This window comes from Alexandromys fortis, unplaced genomic scaffold (genome assembly GCF_014885135.2).
Source record: "Alexandromys fortis isolate MF-2015 unplaced genomic scaffold, M_Fortis_MF-2015_v1.1 scaffold_42, whole genome shotgun sequence".
Taxonomy (NCBI): domain Eukaryota; kingdom Metazoa; phylum Chordata; class Mammalia; order Rodentia; family Cricetidae; genus Alexandromys; species Alexandromys fortis.
The window spans coordinates 115,227-134,422 of record NW_026067934.1 but is presented as its reverse complement, the minus strand read 5'-3'; the positions used below and the strand labels follow the sequence as shown (position 1 = coordinate 134,422).

Below are 19,196 nucleotides of genomic sequence, written 5' to 3'. Positions count from 1 at the left end.
GCTAATGTGCTAACCTGTCAGAGTGGAAAGGCTTCCAGTAGAAGCAGTTGTTCATGTACAATGGAGCTCCCTGAAAATGTTTATAGAGTGATATATCTCTCCACTCTTTCGCGAGTCACAGGCATTACTGTCTTGTGGAGGAACACCCTGGTACACACACACACACACACACACACACACACACACACACACACACCAAATAATTATCTGTGTGGAGAAATAACCTATATTTTATTTAGTGGCACAATTATTTCTAAGGGCTCTTTAGCAGTAGGGGATTAAATGCTATGAGCTACATTTCACTAACACCATTTTTAATAAGACAATAACCACCTTAGCTTCAGGTCGTACATGTTTTATAGAATTTAACCTAATTCTCCAGAAAGCAATTTAAAGAGCAGAGCCAAATCTTTAATAGTGATAAGCAGGTAAGAGTGTATCCAATTGACCTAAGTCAAAATTACAAATTTTGCTATTTTAATTTGCTTACTATGAAAGCTAAACATTCATTTACATGTTGATTATACATGAAGGAGAAAATGACATTCATATCTCGAATGACCAAGAATTCTGGAAATTTTATCTGTGTTGGTTCAAGTGCTTAATGTCGTAATTGTAATTGTTTCTCTAGGAAAGGTTGGGATTTTTTAGGCCTTTCCTCATGAAGGGACCATTGACAGTCTGTATTTATTATTTCCACTATGAAGAAAAAGCAAACAAACAAAAATAAAAATAAATGAACTAAGAGAAATCAATCATTCAAGCAAACAAGCAAAGAAACAACTACTATAGCACAAAATAACCTCAGGTTTGGGGCAGTTAAGCTAGCTCACAGTGCAGGCCGTGGACTCCCACCAGCCATTTCTTGGAATTAAGATATTGTAGTGGCGGCCTATCTTGGCATATTTGTGGCAAAAAAGGTCAAGAGTTAGAGAACTTTGATCTCCATTCAGATTGCTTGGGAGGGCCTGGCTGCAGAAAACATTTATTCACCCTGCCCAGAGTAACTGAAATGTGGCCAAAGGAAAACCATCCATCTTCCCTTCTCCCTCCCCCCCCCATCTCAATTTAAGAAAATAATGATATGAATTTTAACTCTGCTTTCATGGTCTCTCTTTATATTAGTTCCCTTGCATATAAAGTTGAAAAAAAAACCAGTTGATCTGAGTATTTTGTTCTTTTACATCTTAATATTTCAATGATTGTACAAAATGCATTGTCTCAAAGAACTCATATCAATTTATCTGGCATAGAGATGGTAGAAACCAGCCAAGGTCCTCTGGAATTGACGTCTGTGGTATCCATCTGCTGAGCCATATATCCACCTCCTATTCACATTAAGATTTTAACAGAAATAAACCGTAACATTCACCAATACTTTTTTCAGATGGCCACCCTGGGGTGTTGAGATAATTGAGCCATTAAAAGCTAGGCTCGAGTCTGTCAGCTGCCCTAGGAGTCTTGGGCCCTTGGCTACTGTCGCTGTCTGCTCAGGCCTCTCGGGAATTCTGTCCGCCTGCTCAGACTGCCCTGACCGTCTGCGTCTCTACCCAGCGCTGCTTCTGAGCCCTCAGCGTAGGCCCTGCGGCCGACATGAGCGGGGACCGTCTCCACAACGACTCCCAGACTGAAGCGGATTTCCGATTGAATGATTCTCACAAACACAAAAGTAAACACAAAGATGGAGAACACCGACATAAAGAGCACAAGAAGGACCAGGAAAAGGACCGGAAAAGTCTAAGCACAGCAACATTGAACATAAAGAAAAGAAACATAAAGAGAAAGAGAAAACCAAACACAAAGATGGAAGTTCAGAAAAACATAGACAAACAGAAAGACAGAGACAAGGAAAAACGAAAGGAGGGAAAGAGTAGAGCAGCGGGGGATGCAAAAATAAAGAAGGAGAAGGAAAATGGCTTCTCTAGTCCACCACGAAATAAAGATGAACCTGAAGATGATGGCTATTTTGCTCCTCCAAAAGAGGATATAAAGCCCCTGAAGAGACCTCGAGATGAGGATGATGCTGATTATAAACCTAAGAAAATTAAGACAGAAGATATCAAGAAGGAGAAGAAAAAAATTAGAAGAAGAGGATGGCAAATTGAAAAAGTTATGAAGCTGAGTCCCAAAGCAGAAGTAGTAGTTACATTCTTTGCAAAAATTGCTTGACCATGAATATACTACTAAGGAAATATTCAGAAAAAAAATTCTTTAAAGATTGGAGAAAGGAAATGACTAATGAGAAAAATACGATTACCAACCTAAGCAAATGCGACTTCACACAGCTGAGTCAGTGTTTTAAAGTCCAGTCTGAGGCTCGAAGCAGACGAGCAAGGAATAAAAATTAAAAATCAAAGAAGAAAATGAAAAATTATTGAAAGAATATGGCTTTTGTGTTATGGATAATCATAGAGAGTGGATTGCAAATTTCAAGATAGAGCCTTCAGGGCTTTTTCTGGCCGAGGTAACCATCCCAAGTTGGGCATGCTGAAGAGAAGGATCATGCCTGACAACATCATTGTCAACTGTAACAAAGATGCCAAGGTTCCTTCTCCTCCTCCAGGACATAAATGGAAAGAAGTCCGACATGATAACAAGGTTACTTGGCTGGTCTCCTGGACAGAGAATATCCAGGGTTCTATCAAATACATTATGCTGAATCCAGTTCCCGAATCAAGGGCAGAAATACGAGACTGCTCGGCGGCTGAAGAAGTGTGTGAACAAGGTCCGAAGTCAGTATCGGGAAGACGGGAAGCCCAAAGAGATGAAAGTTCGGCAGAGAGCTGTAGCGCTGTACTTCATTGATAAGGTTTTTAAGAACTTACAACTATTTATGGAGAACAAGCAGCCCAAGATGATCATTTTTATGGACTTAATACTGGTATTCTAAATAAGCATTTTCAGGATCTCATGGAAGGTTTGACTGCTAAGGTTTTCTGTACGTACAAAGCTTCCATCATGTTGCAACAGCAGCTTAAAGAGCTCACAGCCCCTTATAAGAATGTACCAGCAAAGATTCTTAAAACCGTGCCAATCGAGCTGTTGTGATTCTTTGTAATCACCAGAGGGCGCCACCAAAGATCTTTGAGAAGTCAATGATGAACTTGCAGTCTAAGATTGCTGCCAAGAAAGACCAGCTAGCAGACGCTCGAAGGGACCTGAAAAGTGCTAAGGTTGATGCCAAAGTCATGAAGGATGCAAAGACCAAGAAGGTTGTAGAGTCCAAAAAGAAGTCTGTCCAGAGACAAGAAGAGCTGCTGATGACGCTGCAAGTTCAAGCAACAGACAGAGGGGAGAATAAACAAATTGCCTTGGGAACTTCCGAACTCAATTATCTGGACCCTAGGATCAAAGTGGCTTGGTGTAACAAGTGGGGGGGGGGGGCAAATGAGAAGATTTACAACAAAGCCCCTAGGGAGAAGTTTGCTTGGGCCATTGATATGACCGATGAGGACTACGAGTTTTGACCAGTCTTGCCAGGGGTTCTTTGAAAAGGGACAGTGTTGTTTGGAGAAGATGGATAAACTGAGCCTCACTTGCTCTCATACCCAAGGGAGAGGCTGCAAGTCTTAACAAACTAACATCTTCGCAAAAAGAGAGACCTGGAGATATTATAAGGGACAGCTGAGCCAGTTGTCCTATGGACAATTTATTTAAAAATATCTCAGATATCAAAATTCTAGGTGTTTGATTTGTTTTGAATTTTATTTTTATTTTCAAGAGAGCAAGTGAATGGGGATTCGTCAGCATCCTGCCAGGCAAATTCAGTTTTGCTGCAATGTTTGGATTCTCTCAGCTACTGTATGCGAAGCCTAATTATATTGGTGCGTTTTTACAGTTAGTGTTTTGCAATAACTTCTATATTTTAATAGAAACAAATTCCTAAACTCCCTTCTCTCCCCTATTTCAGGAATTTAAAATTAAGTAGAACAAATCAAAAACCCAGCGCACCTATTAGAGTTGTCACTCTATCGTCATGGGAATCAGTTTTCATTAAACTTGAAACAGTGTGACATCGGCAGTGTTTTGGTTCAGACACCTATTCACAGAAAAGCATGATGGGAAAATATTTCCTGACTTGAGTGTTCCTTTTTAAATGTGAATTTTTATTTCTTTTTAATTATTTTAAAATATTTAAGCCTTCTTCTTGATCTTAAAGATCTTGTAGCTTGGGGTGTGGAGTGATGAAGTGCGAGTGAGTCTAAGGATAATGAAATAAGCAGGGACTGAAACCATTTTCCCGTCAGTTTTGGTTTGGAGCATTCTTGGTGCCCTTTAAGAGATCCATCTTTTTCGTTGGAGACCCCAGTCTTTCATTTGAAAGATTTTATTGTCTAAAAACTTCTACAGGTCAATAAAATTAGAGGAAAATGAGCATTTGGTCCAAGAAAAAAATAACAAAAAGAAAAAAACCAAAAAGGAAAAGTAATAAAGATTTTAGTGCTTTTATTTTTTCTTTTGTAATTGTGTAAAAAAAATGGGGCAAAACATAAAAAGCAAAATTTTTAATGTGAAGACTTTTTTCTACAATAATTAGTTTTAAAGGCATTGTTAGCTTAGTGTATGTGCAGAGGCCATTCCCTCATTTTTCCTCAAGTATTTTCTATTTTTATCATGAATTCCTTTTTAATCAACTGTAGGTTATTTAAAATAAACTCCTATAACTTAATGGGAAAAAAAGCTAGGCTCACTAAATTTTAACTAAATTGCATCTCTGAACATGACCATCACAGATGTTCTTCATATGACACTGACTGTTTTAACTAATCTTAGTCATGATGTGACTGACTGTCCTCAAGCTAAACAGCCCCCATATTGGTAAGTTCAAAAATGTTCTCTTGAAGAAGATGATTGCCGCGCACTCTCTGGATGAGCCAAGAGGATGTTGTTAAAAATGTACAGTGGACCTGGATACAGCTGCTAAAGTATTTGATGTTTCAGGTGTAACTGTGAATTCAGGATTGTCAAGAACAGGATGTTGCCTGTCCAGCATACCTCTTGACTAGTTTGAAGAGTAACAATAGTTCAATAAATAATAAAGTTGCATAATTGTCCTAGAAAGAATTATCCTAACCACAAGAGTCTAAGAGAAATGCAAATAAATAGATGATATCAACAGTTAATGAGAACAGTCTAGGAATAGGGAATAATGAAAGCAAAATCATAGAAACCCAAATGCTCTCATTTCTAATAACCGTGCCAATAATGTAGGACTCAACAGTGCAGGAAGCTGAGAAGACAGGGACTTGAGAACAAGAGATAAGCAATGCCAACTTAAAACTAAGTTTCTAAGTTATGTATCTACAGGATTATAGGAAAAAACCTGGTATATTCTCCAAAGGAGATACAGTAGTATAGAATATAGAACGAAGTGATTCAGCCTTGGCTGATGAGTTGATTGTGAGACTTTAGATTTCACTACAGCTAAATATTAACCACCAAAGCTAAACTTCTTTTTTGCTTTGCATCACACTGTAACTGCAATGAGTGTCAACTGGGTACACTGTTCTACCTGTAGATGTGCCTAGTGAGAAAACTTCCTTTGTTGCTTGCTATCTGCTTATGCTTGTGATATTAAAGTTACAAATCAAGTATGGTAATGATTACCAGTGGGGAAGTTCAGGGATGGAAAGGATAGGAAGTAAGGGAACAAACTGGCAATTATTTTAATTATTAGAAACTTAAGGAAACAAATATGAGTGTAACTGTTCATGAATCTATTAAAACTATGAATATAGTCTCATGCTATCCATTAAGTGACTCATGCTATCCAGGGCCATGGCCACTTGTTTGTAACAGATGGTCACAGTTTTCTTTCTTTCACCGACTTTACACATCCATCCCAGGTCATGGGACCCATTAGGAGAAAGGCTCCTAGCAGCCTGTGTCTTTTGGGCAAATAATTTCCAAAAGGAGAGACTGCATAGCACGGTTTCCTACAAGAAGTTGGTGCAATGTCCTCATTGCAAAGCCCGCCCCATCAGCCCTATGAAGGATCTCTGCTTGCTTTCTTCCATGGCACACCTTCCCTGCATAGCAGCAAAGTAGGTGCCACTTGATAATGAGCTCTTTGTCTTCTGCGGTCAGACTCCACTCTCCTTCCTGATTTTTGTCTTCTGTGCTATGAAATCTAATATTAATGAAAATGTTATTTTTGCCTCCGAAGATTATCCTGTAAAACGATTAATTCCTGATTAAATATTCCTTCATGCAATTTCTTCAACTTGGAGAAGCCGAAAGCAAAACAAGCAAACAACAACTCAATACCGAGCCCTTGATCCACTCTCAAAGGGCAAGCCTGGGAAAGATTTTCAAATACCTCAATTTTGCCCCAAAATTAGTCAGTGAAATGATGTCGGATTTAAAACTTTCTTCCTCCATGACTGGGAATTGTGACAGTTGTGACACACTCTTAGAGAGTAAACCATTCGACCCTTGCATATGATTAATGTCATTTCCCTCCATCTTGACTGTCCTCCACTGTGTAAAATGTACATTGCTTAGTTCCATCCATTGAGTTTTCCTTCTTGTGGCCTCTCTGATCTACAGAACAGGAAACTATCAGAGTCAGAGATATTTCAGTGTGCCCTGTAATCCCATGAACTAAATTAACCTGGAAATAGGATCCAAAATATTATTCTTCTGTCCACACTGGTTCAGGTTCCCAAACATGAGTCTTGAATATTACAATAGATATGTGATACAGTAGTGAGGAAATCCTGCTTAGAAATGGAGCTGTTGAGGCTACAGTGAGGGTGCAGTGCTTAAGAGTCCTTATTGCTCTTACAAAAGACATGGATTTTATATCCTGAAACTATTTGGTGGCTTCCTAATCACCTATAATTTAAATTCCAAGTGATCTGGTTCCCTTTTCTGACTTCCACAATAAACAATCATGGTGGTCATACAAACATGCAGACAAAACATTCTGACATACAAAATGAGATTCATTCATCTAAGGATTTAAATTTTTTTAACTGAATATTATTTATTTATTTGTTTGTTTGTTTATTGTTGTTCTACAAAGCTTTATTTTTACTTAGTCCAAGGCTTGAGGGACACCATGGCAGTTATTAAGCTGCCTAATGTCTTGAAAGGTTCAGGTGGAGGTCCTCCGGCTGACTGGTACAAAGACAAAGCCACAGCCTCTTGGATGGCAAGGAGAACTCCAAATCCAAATCATGCATGAGTGTGAAACACCTAAGGACGTAGTCACCCAGAGATGGCCAGTCTGCTTGGGTCTGGCTCTGTCACTTTAGGGAAGTAGGTCAGGATGCTGCCAATCTTCTTGATGGGCTTCACCTCCTCATGCAGGAGGTGGTTTTTCAAGATGTCACAGAACTGAGTCTTTGCAGGCAGAAGCCAGGGAATGAAGATACAATAGGGGTTACTAGAGGATCTTCTCCTGGGCCAAGACTGGTTCCATGGCTTCTTGGGTTTTACCTCACTCACTTTAAGAGGGCTTCTGCACATCCTAGAAGAGAGTGTGGCCACAGCTATTGTTTTGTAATTTGAAGAGATCCTTGGCACCCTCGAACTTACCCTTGGCCAATTTGTAGAAAAGGGGCCTATACCTTCCAGAGCCACATCAAGCCAATCAAAATAGTAGTCCAGACACAGGTAGGTGTAGGAGGCCTGGCAGTGCAAGACCACCAGGGGGGTCCATGGCAGCTTCCATTTCAGTGGAATAATTCTGAGGAATCCACAAGGTCATTGCTGATCATCAGTGTGGATCTAACTGCAAAGAGATGTTGCTGGCTGGTCCTAGGAGCTGAAGGCAGTGAGGCTATAGTCCCAGAGGATGCCGCTAGAGGGACTGTAAGGTGACTGCAAGCTAACAAAGAGGGAGCTCCTGGATCTTTTCTGTCCTAACACTGTTGAAACAAAACCCAAATCCACAGGACCTCCAAGGTACTGTTCACATCTAACAGTTTCTAAAGAAAATATTTTTTTGTCCTTTGTATAACTCTTGGTTTAAACTTGACAGTGACAGATTTTTAAATAAACTTGACTTAGGACTCGATTTGTAAATTAGAAATCTCTCCCATTTAATGAAAACTATAACCAAAAAACATATTGACTAATGTTTTACCTAACTTTTAAAAATGTTAAAATACACTATGAGTCAGGCAGTGGTGGCACACGCCTTTAATCCCAGCACCCAAAAGGCAGAGGCTGGTGGATTCTGTGAGTTTGAGACCAGCCTGGTCTACAAATCAAGTGCCAGGACAGGTTACAAAGCTACAGAGAAACTGTCTTGAACCCCCCACCCCCGCAAAAAAAATACACTATGAACTAAAAGAAATTTCGGTCAACCTGCAAGTTATAATTAATAGGAACTCTTTTGTGTTTGTGTCTCTCTGTGTTATTATTTTTGTTTTTTCTTTTCTTTTTTCTTTTTATACAGTGCTTCTCTGTGTAGTCCTGGCTTTCCAGGAACTTGCTCTGTTGACAAGGCTGGCCTTGCTCTCACAGAAATCCACATGGTTTGGCCTCCTAATTGCTGTGCCACCACTGTCCAGCCTAATGTGACCACCTACTTATGAACCAAATAGTACCATATTAGTTTTATAAAACAAAGTAAATATAAAGAGTACCTTTATATAAATATTTAATGAAGATAATTTTAAAGCTAAGGAATTGCATCGTTTCTCAGTTTTAAATTAATCTGTTGATTAAAGCATACTTTAGAGTTCCATGGTGGTGGAGGCACATACCTTCAATTCCAGGACTCAGAAGGAAAGGTCGATAGATCACTGTGAGTTCAAAGCTACCCTGAACTACAAAGCATGTTCCAGGACAGCCAGGGTACTTATACAGAAACTCTCTCTTGACAAACTAAAAACAAACAACAAACAAACAAACAAAAACCACATTTTACCAGAATTAGCAATCTTTAATCTAAAGCTTATTCTTTTAAAGATATGATTGTGATCTAAATAGAAAACTTCAATGTCCAAAACATAGAGCCTCACCTGATTATTGGTAAGCCTTTTAGACTGAACAGACATCACCAGCTTAGCATTTAAGCCACTTTCTAAAATTTATTTTAATTTGGGAAATTAAATAATCAAAGTTTGGGAAAGTCAGTCTTCTAAGAAGAGAGCATGATTTTGAATAGGAAGGAACAACGTAATAAAAATGGCAACCCTACCAAAAGCAATCCCTTCAAAATCCGAACACAATTCTGCACAGATCCTGAAACAAAGATAATCAACTTCATATGGAAAAACAAAAAACCCAGGGGAGCCAAAACAATCCTGTACAATAAAAAAACTTCCAGAGGTATCACCATCCCTGATATTGAGATTCATTATACAGCTACAGTAATAAAAACAGTTTGTATTGGCATAAAAACAGATTGATCAAAATTGATAATCTAACTACCTCAGGACCCAACAATACCACTCTTGGGCATATACCCAAAAGATGCTCAATCACATTACAAGGACATTTTCAACTATGTTCATAGCAGTATTATTTGTAATAACCAGAACCTGGAAACAATCTAGATGCCCCTCAACTGAATACTGAATAACGAAAATGTGGTACATTTACACAATGGAGTACTACTCAAAGGTAAAAAACAATGAAATCTTGAAATCTGCATGCAAATGGACGGGACTAGAAACAATTATTTTGAGTGAGGTAACACACACCCAGAAAGATAAATATAGTATGGATACTCCTAAATGGATACTAACTCTAAAGCAAAGGATATTGAGTCTATAGTTTATGATCCTAGAAAAGCTAAGTAAGAAGATGGACCCTAAGAAAAACATTACATAGATCCACCTAGCAAGTCAAAATAGACAAGATTGCCTAAAAAACTGGGCGCATGTGGGTGGGGGGAGTAGGGAGGGCAGAAGGGGGAGAGGAAGGGAGAAAGGGAGGAGGGAGAACTTGAGGGAATATGATAGTTGAACTGGAGGAAAAGCAGAGATGAGAGGAAGGTAAGATATATTTTGATTGAGGGAGCCATTTGGGGGCTAGCAAGAAACCAGGCTCTACAGAAATCCCCAGGAATTCACAAGGATGACCCCAGCTAAAACCCTAAGCAACAGAGAAGAGGGTGCCCTAACTGGCCTTGCCCTGTAGTCAGATTGATGATTATCTTAAATATCACCATAGAACCTTCATCCAGCAACTGATGGAAACAAAGGCAGAGACCTGTATCAGATCACTAGACTGAGGAAACAAAGTCCAGTCGAAGAGTGGGAGGAGTGAGAATATGAGCAAAGAGGTCAAGACTGTAATGGGGACACCCACTAAAACAGTTTACCTAAGCTAATGGGAGCTCACCAACACCAGTCAGGCAAAGAAGGAGCCAGCATAGGTCCAAACTATACCTCTGAATGTAGGTAACAGATGTATGGCTGGGACAGACTGTGGGGACACTGGCAGTGGCAACAGGATTTATCCCTACTGCTTCTACTAGCTTTTTTGGAATGGAGGGCCCTGGACCTTCTCCAAAGCAATGTGCTTTACCCTCTCTGAGAAGTGGATGGGGAGTGAGGTGGTGAGGTAGGTGGAGGGAATGAGAGAAGGGGAAGTAGTGGGAACTGGGATTGGTGTGTTAAATGGAAAAGATAGTTTATGTTTAAAAATGTAAAGAAATAAAGAGGAGAGCATAATAGACAGGCCATCAGTCCTTTTTAATGTTGTAAGTTAAATTTATCTTAGATAAGATGCTTCTTAATCTTAGAAAAATGAAATGAGATATTAATTATTATGATTTTAATACTTAGCATAGCCAATATTACTTGTATGGAATAATAATACTTGGATTTTGACTGTGACTCTTTTTTGGTTTTGGATGTTTTTTCATTCTCATTCTCACCATGGAAATGAAATTACACACACACACACACACACACAATACCAAGTTCGCAATGGTGCACAGACATGCAGACACACACCCATACACATAAAAAATAACATTAAAAATTTTAGAAACATATTTTTGAAAAGGTATCCATAGCAATTTGTCCAAAAATGATTTACAACGAATATTATCCAGAGGCATCCAAAATGCCATAAAACAAAATTAAGACTTATTATTTTTGTTATGCATGAGAATCACCACAAAGGAAATCAAGTTAATATTTTCTGTAAATAGATTATTATTAACATCTCTGTACGAATGTTAGCTCTTCTACATCATTGAAAGTTATTTTTTCATAGTCAAAATGAAGAGTTTTAAATAAATAAATGGCAATATAACATGTTATCAAACATTGAATAGAGCCCTAAATATTTCATTTAGATATTTTACCAGTTGCTGTGGCAGAGAATTAAATTCTCTTTATTTAATAGCAGGTAAACTTATGTGTCGCTGAGGCTGAGTATTTGAATGCACTCCATATACTGTAGATATTCCACTGCTCAATTCCAGTTAATTTGCCTACAATGAAGGCCTAAATATTTACTGATAATTGGATAAAATGATTTCTGTTCAAATACATATTCACATTAGTCACCCAGGACCAGGGTTTCCAAGACTGACAGTTGGGACCTGTGTTACCTGGGTTTGACCTTAACTTTTTCCCCAGAAGAATATGTAGTTTGCTCAAGAGGATAGGCTATTAATTTTTTAATCTAAAATGTTGTGGGAAAATGTAAACTTTTTTGCCACTGTGTATTTGAGACAGAGGTGAGCTAAATTTCCTTTATAATCCCATGGTTATGTTTTGCAAAATGTCTCTAAAACAAAAGAACCAGCACTGGCGGTCTAGTATTCCTTTCTACATTTATTGTATGGGAGCTTCATCATTAAATGATTTAAAAATACTATAAAATTTAGTGCAGTCAGAATAATTACTTTTTAGCTGTGATGTGTATTTCCTTTTACACATTTGTATCTCGAGCCAGTAGATGTTTGATAAAGATTACAAGTCAATATTTATTTAAGAGTGTGAAGCCATGTCCGATAAAAGCCCTAAAGGACATCCTTTTAGACCTTACTTCTATGATGCTTACAGATTTCCTCAATCACATGAGCATATCTTGGTCATGGTTTATACCAGAGTAAGCAATTGCTGACCTCCAGGGCCCCAACAGAGCAATTAATCTGCGTGTTTTCCTAGTCTCCTTGCTTGGTATTACAATCATGTAATCCCTTCCTTCAATAAAAAAGACTGAAAATTTTAAGATTATATCAACAAGACTAGAGAAAATATGAGACAATAAATAACTGGAGGGAACTAAGACTATGGGAGAGGAGATATGAGCTTTATTCACTGATTATACTGCAGCAAAGAAAGAAGGTAACTAAATCTACATCATCCTCTCCTCAAGATGCTAGAGGAAAGGAAAATGAAACAAGGCTGTACAAATCTACCTTCTCAAAAGCTAATATTTTGGATTATAACAGCATCAAACAGTTGGGATTTAATCACTTTAAAATCTTTCCACAATATCTTTGAAGATTAGGACCCATCACAGAGTTTTCTGAAATTATTGTGTTTTATTTTGCTTTTACTTTCTGTGATAAATGCCATGACCAAAAGCAACATAGTGAAGAAAGGTTAATTTGGATTACACATCCATGTCACAGTCCAACACTGAGAAAATCCACGGCAGGAAGATGAGCAGAAACCATGGAAGAACTTGATTAGTGGCTCCACTGTAGACTGAATCATGAACAGCTAACTTTCTTATATAGCGCAGGACCACCTGCCATGTGATAGTGGTGCCAAATAGTACTAGTCCCCCAGCCACCAATCAAAAGAATCCCTCACAGACATGGATGGCCACAGGCTGTACTGACCAATACAATATCTAAACTGAAGTTCACTCTTCCAAGGGAACTTGGAATAAAATTGCAACAAAATTCATTAGTACACTATGACACCAAACATTCATTTTCTGAAGTTCATCTAATTTTCCAATACAAACTGAGTTTGCAACAAATTACTTTTGAAACCACAGAGACAACATTGTTAACAAATTCAGTACTCATTTGCACCACAGTGTCATTATCACAGACTAGTCTACAGTACAGGTCTGCTCTGTTGTCCTGTGACCGCCATATATACGCTATGGGACACATACACCTAAACTTACATTGACACTCTTTCTCGTCATCTCCCGCTCTCTCTCCTTCCCTCTACCTCACAGTATGAAACGAAAGGCATGAATTATCCCTACAGTGGGCTCACTGAAGGAGTTAGAGTCTCTTGTTCATTTCCCCTCACACATGATCGTTTGCCTCTCTGCCTGGGATTATGCAACACAAAGGATATCAGTAGAAGTAAAGCAATGGGACTTTTTAACATAGAGAAACCATAGGAATTAGACTGCATTCTTTTAAAATATTTATAACTGTGTGTGTGTGTGTGTGTGTGTGTGTGTGTGGCACTCAACATGGCTGCTGGGAAAAGAACTCTGTTCATCCTCAAGAACACAAGAGCTCTATCTATACTGCTGACACATCTCCACATTTATGTTCTTAGTAAGTTCATTGTTCTGTAATATCTTCATACATGAAATTCTTAGACAAAGTGAAAATTATCATTTCCACATGACTGTGAATAGACATTTCTTCCATTTTAGAACTTGGGAGGCTGAAGCAAGAGGCATCTTCAAGGCAAGCCTTAGCTAAATAGCAAATCAATAACAAAAATCTTCAAAATTTAACTTACTATTGGTATTGAAGATATTTACCGACCTACCCATCAAAACAAATGGAAATTGAGCAAGACAAAATCTAGCTAGAGATTAATTTTCAAGAGGTGGAATAAGGTAATAAATCAGAATAGTCAAAAGACATGGCATAGAGGGTTGATTAAGTTCCCAGACTAGCTACATATACATGTGCACTTCCAACAAGCCACCATGGTGAGACTCATCATCAGTTAGGCAACACACAGCCCTTGCAGTTGGTGTCTGGTGGTCAAATATGCATGGAAATCATTAGGACATTGGGTGGTTTGAAAATCTATTTTGCTTAAAATCATCTGTTTGCTCAAAGCACACACAGATGACTATCTATGTGTGTAATATCCCAGTGTCTATACTGGATGCAAAGTTGAAACTTTGTCAGTCTAGTGAGAGAAATGTTTTCTGATACCAGCACACATAATGACAAACTTCCTGAGGCACAGAAGTCACAGTGCTAATTAGTTTCCCTTCTCTCGTCTTGTGAAATTTTTAATTTCTTCGTAGAGCATGCCCCAAAAGTAATGGATTATAGAACATTATGTGATTGTGTACTACCCAGAGCTGAATTTCTTTTGATTTGTAAATATATTTTTATAGAAACATCATCAGCATTTTGTTGCCCCACTCCCCCACAAATAAGGAGTACTAGTTTGTCCCAGATAAATCTCAAACACATTGTGCTTTTTCTAATGCATCCTAATAGGACAATAACAAAGGCACATCTTCCAGTTTTCAACAGTACTTAGTGAAATTTGAATGTGTAGTAATGCTATCCTCACTGTTTTTCAGAACAAAGGTGTGAGAAATACTATGTGTAGATACTGAAAATGTGGTAAATATATATAGTGAAAAATTGGTACATGGTTATAAACTTTTAAGCTATCGAATTTGAGGGCAGTTAGATGGGATTTGGAAAATATCATGGGTGAGTAAACCTGACACAGAAAGAAAAATGCTAAGATTTTTTTCTTGTATGTAGATCCTAGCTACCACATTTCCATGTTTATTTAACCATGTGTATAGGAAAGACAATAAAAATAGGGACAATTAGATGGAAGAAAAGTTTGTTAGAACACATCACAAAAATATTGGGAGAGAGTATAACAGTGGGTTAAAAGGTATAAGCAAAGACGGTAGTTTTAAGATTTGAAGAATAGGGTGTATGTGTATGTGGTAAAAAAAAATCACACCATCCACGTCACAGAGAAAGCTAGTTTGAAACCATAGTTAAAAATATAGATGACTCAATGGATATTTCTCCATTGATGATTACTTCTGCCCCAAGTGCCATTGGTTACTAATGAGAAATTAGTGCCAAGGATGGGACACTTTCCTTCTATTTCCCGGCCCAGGCGCAACTAAGGTCTCTCTCAAACTGCAGGTTATTGCCAATATTCATTGTTGTCCATCACAAAGCTTTTTCGAAAGGAAACATATGGTTTGTAAACAGTACATTGAGAGATCAAGTTGTAACTTAGCTAAAAATTTTCTTTTTAATAAGTAGCTCCAAAGTAAAAGCTCTTACTTTACTAAGTGGTAGAAAAAAAAAACCACTCAATTATTACCAGCAGTAAAACCAGTAAACCATAATAACAACCGGTCAAGAAAAATATGTATTTTCAAACACTAGAATGAATATTAGAAGAATAAATCACTCCTCTCTATATAGATTTGTGAAGACCTCCAAAGAGAAAACACATATGAAAAGTTTTTAAACTACTCATTTTTACGTAGTGTGAGTATAAGAGTTGTGTGTTTTCATGTATGTGCATGTGTGTTTGGCATGTGTATGTACATGACTCCCGGGGCAAGAAAAGAATCATAAGTCATGTGCTTGATGTGCAAAATTACAAATGTGGGTTGAAAGTAAATGGGTATTTTGGAGGACACGTGCACGAAAGAGATTATGGAATGTGTATATTTGTAATTTAACTCCTAATATTTAGTACATATAAATGAAAACCAATTATAGTAAGTGCAATAATTTCTGTCATTTTTTTTAATTATTGCTAGTGTAGTAGGTTTGAAAACAACCGCAGTAGAAGTTCACTTGAAAAATGGCCCAGTAGGTTTTTTGAAACTTTGTTCTCATTGGTAGATATGTATGAGGATGATTAAGAGCTATGGGCTCTTGGTGAGTATCTGTCATAATCTCTTTTGTTCTACATTGGAATTTATTTGTTAATTCTTTCTCCACCTCTATGAATATGCTATTTTTTACTCATTTGTGTGTCTCTCTGTGTTTGTGTGTGCACAGATATGTATGTGTGTGTTCAATATTAAGTGTACATGTGATTGTTAGAAGACAGCTTCAGAATATGATATATTATTTCCACCATGTAACATCCAGGGAGGCAATGCACATAATCACATTTACTGGGAAGAATCATGACTAGCTCATGTAAAACACAGAATATCCGGAACACGCTACCAAAGAGGACACTTTTAAGTTTTATTCATTCTAAACCCTTTGACTATTTTCCCACATTTATTCTAAACATAAAAGTTCTCACAAAGTGAACAATTTATTGAGTATAGTAGGAACTGTGGATGTTAAAAGATTTTCCACATGGTTATACATGTAAAGTCTGTCTCCAGAGTGACTTCTTTAGAATGGCAGCAGGAACTCTGAAGGCTTTGGACAATACTTAAATGGATATATGCTTTAGAATTCTTTCCACTGTAAACCTGTGCATGCGGGTTACAGAAGCTGGATGTGCTGAAGACTTTCCCACATTACAGACACTGTGTGAGATCCTTATGCTTGTTAAAAATCACAAGAACAAAGAAATAGTTCATATACCATGTGCACATACAAAAGGTTTCTATCCAGTGTGAATGTTTTTACTCTTGTACCAAATGAATCTAGTAAAGGATTTCTGACAATGGTTACACGCATTAGGCTACTGACTAGTGTGAAGAGGTTCATGTCTGTTATGATCACAAGAGCAGCTGAAGGCTTTTCCACAATTCTTATGTGCATAAAGCTTTCATTTCAAGTGAAATATTTTATGCCTGTTAAGGTCAATAGAATGAACAGTTTCCACATCTTTTACACACACAAGGTTTTTCCTCAAGTTTGTTTTTTTTTCATGCAAATCAGGAGAAGTTGAAGTGTTCAAAGTTTTCCTGTAATGTATACATGCAAAAGCCTTCTCTCCAATTTGAACCCTTTCATGCATGTTCAGCTGAATGGAGTGGATAAATGCTTTTCCACAATGCTTAAATATATGAGACTTCTCTTTAATGTGAACTCTTTTCATGAGTCTTACAGGAAGTGAAATTGGTGAAGGCTTTTTCTGCAATACCTATACGAACAAGGTTTCTATGCAGTGTGACTCTTGCCATGTCTGTTATAACTAACTACTGGCGTTGTTGAACGAATTTCCACAATGCTTACTTACATAAGGCTTTCTCTCTAGTATGAATTATTTCATGGATGTTCAGATGACTACGCCAGAAAAAGGTTTTCCCACAATGCATGCATATATAAGTCCAATGCTTCTCTGTAGTGTGGTTCCTTTCATGTCTGTTACACCTACTGGCTTGTTGAGGTTTTTCCACAATGCTCATGCATAAGGTTTCTCTGCAGTGTGGCTCCTTTCATGTCTGCTACGACTACTGGGGTGGTTGAAGGCTTTTCCACAATGCTTACATGCATAAGGCTTTTTTCCAGAGTGAATTATTTCATGAATATTAAGAAGACTGAGACAAGAAAAGGCTTTTCCACAATGCGTGCATGTATATTGACTCTCAACCCTGTGCATTCTTTCATGAATTCTACAAGCATTGGAATTGGTGAAGGCTTTTTCACAATGCTTACATGCATAAGGTTTCTCTCCAGTGTGAATTCTTTCATGAATGTTTCGATAAGTAGAACTGGTGAACTTTTTCCCACAATGCTTGCAGGCATAAGGTTTCTCTGCAGTGTGGCTCCTTTCATGCCTGCTACGACTACTGGGATTGTTGAAGGCTGTTCCACAATGCTTACATACATAAGGCTTTTCTCCAGTATGAATTATCTCATGGGTATTCAGAAGACTGGGACAGGAAAAGGCTTTTCCACAATACTTGCATGTATAATGTCTCTCTGCCGTGTGCATTCTTTCATGAATACTACAAGTATTGGAATTGGTGAATGTTTTTCCACAATGCTTACATGCGTAAGGTTTCTCTCCAGTGTGAATTCTTTCATGAATGTTTTGATAAGTAGAACTGGTGAACTTTTTCCCACAATGCTTGCAGGCATAAATTTTCTCTGCAGTGTGGCTCCTTTCATGTCTGTTTCGACTACTGGGGTGGTTGAAGGCTTTTCCACAATACTTACATACATAAGGCTTTTTTCCAGTGTGAATTATCTCATGTGTATTCAGAAGACTGGGACAGGAAAAGGTTTTCCCACAATACTTGCATATATAATGCCTCTCTGCCATGTGCATTCTTTCATGAATGCTACAAGCATTGGAATTGGTGTATGCTTTCCCACAATGCTTACATGCATAAGGTTTCTCTACAGTGTGCATTCTTTCATGAATGTTTCGATAAGAAGAACTGGTAAACATTTTTCCACAATGATTGCAGGCATAAGGTTTCTCTGCAGTGTGGCTTCTCTCATGTCTGTTACGACTACTGGGGTGGTTGAATGCTTTTCCACAATGCTTACATGGATAAGATTTCTCTCCAGTGTGAATTCTTTCATGAATGTTTCGATAAGAAGAACTGGTGAAATTTTTTCCACAGTGCTTGCAAGCATAAGGTTTTTGACCAGTGTAACTGCTTTCATGACTGTTATGATGATTGAACTGGGTGAAGGAGTTTCCATAATGTATGGAAGCATATGGCTTCTCTCCTATGTGAGTTACTTTATGTTTCTCAAAACATGCTGCATATTTAAATGTTTTGCCACATTCCCTACAAATGTACCATTTCTTTTCAATATGACTTTTTTCGTGGTTGGTAAGATCGCTGGAATCAAGGAAGGATTCTTCACTGAGATTGCATATGAATTGTTTCACTTCTTTATGGGTTCCTTCATCATTCTGGTCATATGTGCATCTCATTAAGACATTCTCATTGGGTTTATTTTCAGTATGACTTCTCTCCTGAGGCTGATCAAAACAGAGACTCCTACAGGCTTCATTACACTGTTGAATTTTACTGGGTTTCTCTTCAGGAGAAGCTTCAAGTACTTGAAGTGATTCAGAATAACTGCTATCTTTCCAATGTTTCTGATGTGTAAAAGCTTTTGCCACAGCTCCCTTAAACAGTGGTGGTTTTCCTCTAGTATTTTCTTTGAGATACCCATGTAAGGATAAATGACCAATAATGTTTCTTACATAAAATGAAGTCTCATGAGCTTTTACTCTGGGTGGCATGTCTTTATTGATCATACTCTCTAGAATAGATTGCTGGTTTTTATCACACTCAGTATAACATTCATATCCATGGTCTTTCTCAATCCCCTGAATTCTGCAAAAAATAAATAAATAAATAAATAAATAAATAAATAAATAAATAAATGAGAAAAACAATAC

At 37.8% G+C, this 19,196-nt stretch overlaps 1 protein-coding gene and 1 pseudogene across 5 annotated transcripts in view; one reads left to right on the top strand and one right to left on the bottom strand.

Annotated features, from left to right (window-relative positions):
- Positions 1-1,474: 1,474 nt before the first annotated feature.
- On the top strand, positions 1,475-3,467 carry LOC126504153 (DNA topoisomerase 1-like; annotated as a pseudogene).
- Positions 3,468-7,008: 3,541 nt separating this feature from the next.
- LOC126504150 (zinc finger protein 709-like) overlaps positions 7,009-19,196 on the bottom strand; it is a 93,598-nt gene continuing 81,410 nt past the window's right edge. For 4 of the 5 annotated variants that reach the window (XM_050146202.1, XM_050146203.1, XM_050146201.1 and 1 more), the window contains one exon: positions 7,009-19,131. In XM_050146202.1, the coding sequence (XP_050002159.1) occupies positions 17,232-19,131 (1,900 nt within the window). In that variant the 3' untranslated portion in view covers positions 7,009-17,231. The remainder of the gene's footprint in view (positions 19,132-19,196) is intronic. The other variant, XR_007592517.1, reaches the window with a different exon arrangement.